This window comes from Platalea leucorodia, assembly GCF_965183815.1.
Source record: "Platalea leucorodia genome assembly, chromosome: 1".
Lineage (NCBI taxonomy): Eukaryota > Metazoa > Chordata > Aves > Pelecaniformes > Threskiornithidae > Platalea > Platalea leucorodia.
This window is the reverse complement of record NC_138823.1, coordinates 42,771,621-42,777,649: the sequence shown is the minus strand read 5'-3', so window position 1 is coordinate 42,777,649 and position 6,029 is coordinate 42,771,621. Positions and strand designations below refer to the sequence as shown.

The following is a 6,029-nucleotide window of genomic DNA, read 5'->3' as shown; positions in this document are numbered from 1 at the left end:
AACTTGTAAGGGGGAAAAAAAAAATGCGTAATTTTCTCACAGAACAGGCAGAAATACACAGAAAGCAAAACAGAGATCAGGGTAGCCTGCATATAAACAAGCACTTCTGAAGAAAATAAGGTCCGCTAAAGAAGTTTGGGAGTTATGAAGGAACCTTAAAAAAACAACCGAGAATTGGGTTACACTAACAAACATGCAACTGAAAGCAAACTAACTGCCCCTGCTGGGCATTACTCTCATGCACCTGCAAGTGCTGGCCACCGCCTGTAACCCCCACCCCTGGAAGGCTCAACACCCGCCAGGTGTCAGGGACCGGGCCGCCAGGCCCAGGCCCGCGATCCCCGCGCTCGGCCCCGAGGCCACCGCGCCCTGCCTCGCCGAACCGCCGGCTCAGACGAGGCCCCGTTCACACACAGGGAAGGGACGGCCCGGGGGGGGCCGGGCGGGCATCGCCGGGCGGGCGCACCCCCCTCAGCCCGAGGGCGGCGGCCCACCGGGCACAGGGCAGCGGCGGCAGCAGCCCCGCCCGGCCTCCGCGCCGAGGCGCCAACCGCCGCTACCTTGCCGCGCGCGGGAACCCGCCAAACACCCCCGCGCGGCCGGCGGAGGGAGCATTTGGGCGGGGGGAAAGGCGGGCGCTGATTGGCCGAACGGGAGGGAGGGGGGCGGGGTGGAGCGGCGGTGACGGACAGGCCGGTGCGAGCAGAGGCGCGGTTCCCTCCGCCCGGCAGGGGGCGCCGCCGCACAGCGCAAGGCAGGCGCGGGGCCGCCAGCCCGCGAGGAGCCGCCGCCGGAGGCGGGGGGGGGGGGGGTGGCGGCAACGGGTGGGCGTCTGCAGCGTGTGCTCGTGACGCAGATTTATTTATCGTTCTTAATGAAGGACGGGGAGAAGGACGGGGTTTGAGCGGCGACGTAATGCGACGCCGACAGCGGCAGCTCAGCGGCCAGAGGAGAGGTGCCTCGCTTGACCGAGCGCGCCGGGGCGGGAAGACGCAGATACCTAAGTATTTCCATCAGAGCAGTTATGTAAAGTTACCGTGCCTCTTACGTAACCGCTTCGACAGCACGCGGTATTGTCGTAAACTAAGTAGGAGGCCAACGACTCGCAAACCGCTCAGGTCAGCAACGGGAGAGCGGCAGGGGCAGCGGGAGGGAACCCCGCACCGCAGGGCCCGGCCCGGCCCGGCCCGGCCCCCGCCCGGGGAGCGACCGGGGGCCGGCGCTCCGTCACCTCCGGCCGGCAAGCGGCAGAGAGCGGGAAACCTTCATGGGCGAGGCTGCTTGTTCAGAGAGCAGGGAGACAGTTGCCTCCCTGTGAAGTACAAGAGCCGGGTGCAGAGGAGGTGTATTTGTCCTTGTTTTTAAACGTAAGTTGGCGGCAGGTGAAAAGAGAGAAACACACTCAAAAGACAACAAAAAAACTTGATTTTAAAGAGCCACAGCTGCTCAAAGAACACAGATGGGACTTCAGGTATGTTTAAGGGGTGCTGTGTAAGTCCGAGACACAGCCAGCTGCGAGCCACTAAAAAGCTATTATGTTTTGACCAACAGCAAGGACCAAAGACAGAAATGATGTCAAAGCTAGCCAGCTCTCCCCTCCCCAGATCCCTCCAGGTGCTTTTGGTCAGCAGGCTATTGGGTTAAGCAGAGGGAAGACCTGGGTGAAAGTTACTAACTAATCACACAGAAAGGTCGGTCAGCCTCAGCTAGTAACACTTCCAGTCTGTCGCTTGTCCGCCCCAGTTTATCCCCTTTTAATCGGACTGGTGTCACAAAGTCAAGTTCTTACTATGCTTTTCAGAGCACCCCATAAAGTACAAATTATTCTAACACTAAGGCTAGAAGTATTTGTCAGGCAGCTCACATTTATACCAGAAACTGACCTTTAGGAAGAAGCATTTTTATTTTTTTTTTCCTCTGCTCACACAGTTCTTTGAGATGTTCCCCAAGGAAGCAGGCTTGTCACAATGTGTGTAAATACAAGCAAATCTCTCACCTCTCCCTTCTACCAAAGCTCTTGAGCCTGCTAACTAGAGGGATAGAATCCTTCTAAAGCTTTACATTTAACGAAATTAAGACAAGTGGGCAGGTGAGGGACTCTTGAATCCCTTGAGTAAGAAAGCGCAAGCTTTGGCCACTGTGTCAGATCCTAGCAAATACAAATGGGACTGCAAGGTCCACACAACTGCGTGTTTCCTCACTTCTGCTTGTTTAATTAGAATTCAGGTTCTCTCCTATGCTTGAAGCAGGAGCAGCAACCTGATCTTAAATGGATGAGACAGTGTTCTTTCATTTAACTCAGGGCTCTGTGTCTTGTAGGTTTAAGAATTAATCATAATTCCTTTAAGGATTAGTTTGCAGAAGAAAAAACCCACCACCAAGCTTGAGAGGCCTAAGTAGCAGCAATGACAATGGCTGGTTTATTGCTTTACATATAAAGCTTACCTTTAACACTACCTTTAATATTCAAATCTATGGAAATCTAAACCTAGAAAGACAACTAGAGAGTTCCACAGCTTAGTTTTGTGACTCTATGTACAAGTCTAAAGAAAGAACTTGATAATTTCAACGTATTCACCAAAAATTATGAAGTTTTATGACTAACATCCTCAGGTTCCATTGACAGAGAAAAGCGTAAGGAAAAAAAAGCCAAGTACGCCAAGTGTTAGTTCAGCCTTGTACGGCAAAAACCAAGAATTGAAAACTTGTTAGTTTACCTGAACATCAATTTTAATACTACTGTTTGTCTGGGTATAGACTAAGATTTCAGCCAAAGTTAAATTATTAAAAATATATTTTCCATAAAGGATTTAAGTGCTGCATGTCCATACAGTCACGAACCTCCAATGAAACTATGATGCCCAAGTTTCATCTTCCTGATGTTTACAACTGGCATATTCTTCCTTAAATATCACACAATCCTCTCACACAGCATTTAGATTATGATCTCTCTTGTCCTTCTTCATGAAAACCATCGCAGGGCTACCCAAGACTCTTGGCACACATACAAAAACAAACAGTGATGAAAATTTGTAAATCAGCTTTATTCAACGATGACCATCATTTAGGCATCGGCAATAGTAACTTCAACTTCTACACCTGGTTCGATGCTGATGGAAGTGATCTGCTTCACGATCTCGGAAGGGCTGTGCAAGTCAATGAGCCGCTTATGAATACGCATTTGGAAACGATCCCAGGTCTTGGAACCTTCACCACAAGGCGTCTTCCTGGTAGTGATTCGCAGAGTCTGAAGAAAAATCATAAAACACAGGGTATTTAGTTGATGCATACAGAAGACTAATCTACAATCAAATCAATCCACCTACAAATACTGTATGGTATCTGTGTCATTGGAAAGGTACTTCTTAAGTTATATTCTACTGAAGTTAACACTCCTTCCCTATATTCAATTTAATTAAAAAAAAATTCAAGATTAAAATAAATTCAAGGACACAAAAGCCCCTTCCATGTTCAACATGTTTTGCCCTAAACAGCTGCCCAAGTGTCAAAGCAACTTGTGAAGTCATTATCCGTTTACACTGGGTCACCCTCAATTTAGTAGTACTGCTTTTCATCTGAACTTTTTTTTTTTTTAAAATATGTTTTAAGTGCACATTTGCAGGAAAAAACACAAACTTTTAAGACAGGAAAACAGTGTTAATTACCTTGGTGGGCATGCGAACAGGCCCTTTCACCTTTAGGTTTTTTTCCTTAGCGCCTCTGATCAAGTCAGCACAGACTGAAAAAAAAAAAATACAAAATAGCTCAGGTTTGTGAGTATTTTTTTTGCTTGTTCTCTTAAGTGAAGATTTCAAACAAGATGTTGGCTCAGAATAGCGTATGAAGTGATCACTGCCATTCATTTTAAGGGTTATCCTCATAGCCAACCACATACAAGCGGAAGTGTTACACCATGGTTAGCAAAATCATGTTACAACAGTAGGCAAAAGCCCTTAGCTGCAAGTTTAAGCTGTATTTAAGCTGTTATCAGCCTGAAGATCCTGCATTAAACAGTGATTCTACAACACTTACATTATATGATTAAAACACTGGCAAAGCCAGTTCCTAAACAAGATTAAATAATTTCTTAAAGAACATTAAACTTCTAAACTCTTTGTAACAAGAGTGACAAAGTATCAGTCAAGAAACCAGTGCCTTTCAGTTCTTACACATTCGAATAGTGACAACTAAAACCCCCACAAGAACTAAAGGGAAGACGCTGCACTCGCTTAAGTTAATCATTATGATGTGAAGTTTTCAGCATGATGATAAACCCCAAACACTAGCTTTCATTAAAAATTAAATTAGAATCTACTTGTCAGCACTTTGGGTTGACTTTGTTAGCCAAGTCACATACAAACAGGCAAACGCCAACATCTTTAATTACAGCTGGTTTCAATACATTGTATTTTGTAATACATTATATCATATATATCATTCATTACTTAACAAGCTAACCCAGTTAAAAAAAAGAAAGTATCACTCACCCTTCTCAAGTGATTTTACATTGCGACTTGTCAAAGTAATTCTAATGCGATGAATTGCTACCTCTTGTTCCACAGGTGCTTTGCCAGTATCTTTAAACGCCTAAAATGTTGAAGTTACAAATATCAGACACTACAGTCAACACCAACTAACACTACCTGCAGCCTCTTAAAAACGGACTTCTAGAGCGTAAAGAACAATTTAGCTATGGGACTATTTTATGCTACTGACTAGATGACGTATCCAAAGGGTATGGTGGCATGGAAGAAATGGTGGGAACAGAAAGGAAGGGCAAAGTCCTGACTGCTCTGAGGAGAAGCAATTTTTAGTGTTTTTTCTAACTGCATCTGGCTGTGGGAAGCTGCAAGAACATCCCTCCCTGGTTTGCCTACATACAGCAGGCTGTCCAGTCACGAATACTCCTCGTCCTCAAAAATAAACACATTTCGCATTTCATGTGTCTTACAACTTATCCTCACCACGAATTAAGCAACAAAGATATCGACAAAACAGCAACGATGTAACAAGAAGGGGCATCTGGCCAGAGAGACTAATTCGGCCGCTCAGGAGGCCGATGTGAAGAGCTTGTGCAATTAAGTGCTTGCAATAACTGGGGGTTAACGCGGACCGAGTGAATTGATGAAAGAAAAGTGAAAATACGGAGGAAGGTCTTAAAAACCCGTGAGTGAAACGTGGTACTTATCAGGCTGATGAGGTACTACCTGTCGTATTAACTGACGCGCATTCCTCTACTAAAAGCAGATTTTTAGGGCAAGCGCACCAGGCCTGTTCACCGTCACTGAGGCCGGGCTGAGCTCGTCCCCCCGCCGCCACCGGCGCCGCTCCCGGAGGGGAGCTCTGCCCGGAGGGGAGCTCTGCCCGGAGGGGAGCTCTGCCCGGAGGGGAGCTCTGCCCGGAGGGGAGCTCTGCCCGGAGGGGAGCTCTGCCCGGAGGGGAGCTCTGCCCGGAGGGGAGCTCTGCCCGGAGGGGAGCTCTGCCCGGAGGGGAGCGCTCGGGCCGCCGCGGCCTGCTGCGCCCCGGCCTCACGCACCGCCCTCCCTGCAGGCCCGGCCGTGGGTGCAGCCGGCGCAAGGCCCCGGCCCGAGGGGCCGCCTCACCCGCGCCCCCGGCTGCCAGGGGCTCGGGGAAGGCGCTCCAGAAGCCGCCCCAGCAGCGGGGCATCCCTCAGGCCCCCCCCCCCCCGCCCCGCAGCCCTGCCCCGGGGCCGAGGGCCGGCACCGGCGGGGCGCATGCGGCCGCCCGGGCCTGGCGGCCACGCGGCGCTGCCGGCAGCGAGAGGCGGCGGCGGCCCGGCGGCCCCTCTCCCCCCCGTCCCCGGCGCCCCCCGCCTCACCATGGCGGCAGCAGGGCCTTCCTGACCGACTTATTCCCGGGCGAGGGGCGGCGCGGGGCCCAGCGAACAGCGGTGAGCCAGGAGGCGGCGGCGGGGCGGCGTGAGGAGAGGAGGGCGCGGCGGCGGCGGGGCGCTTATATAGCGAGCGGCACCGCCTCCATCCGGGCGCCGCGGGACCTTTCACCCCCAG

The 6,029-nt window shown here is 50.5% G+C and overlaps 1 protein-coding gene across 1 annotated transcript; it reads right to left on the bottom strand.

Annotated features, from left to right (window-relative positions):
- Positions 1-3,023: 3,023 nt before the first annotated feature.
- RPS20 (ribosomal protein S20) lies at positions 3,024-5,993 on the bottom strand. The gene is made up of 4 exons (XM_082318850.1): positions 5,840-5,993; positions 4,488-4,587; positions 3,666-3,739; positions 3,024-3,247 (listed from the first exon to the last, which is right to left on the bottom strand). Exons 1-4 carry the CDS (start codon positions 5,840-5,842, stop codon positions 3,065-3,067), a joined length of 360 nt encoding a protein of 119 aa, XP_082174976.1. The 5' UTR covers positions 5,843-5,993; the 3' UTR covers positions 3,024-3,064.
- Positions 5,994-6,029: the final 36 nt, after the last annotated feature.

Excerpts from the sequence above, each read along its gene's own strand:
- RPS20 (XM_082318850.1), bottom strand. Across the intron at positions 3,740-4,487 it reads TGTAAAATCACTTGAGAAGG|TCTGTGCTGACTTGATCAGA; the intron begins GTGAGTGATACT and ends TTTTTTTTTCAG. Across the intron at positions 3,248-3,665 it reads CTGTTCGCATGCCCACCAAG|ACTCTGCGAATCACTACCAG; the intron begins GTAATTAACACT and ends ATTTTTCTTCAG.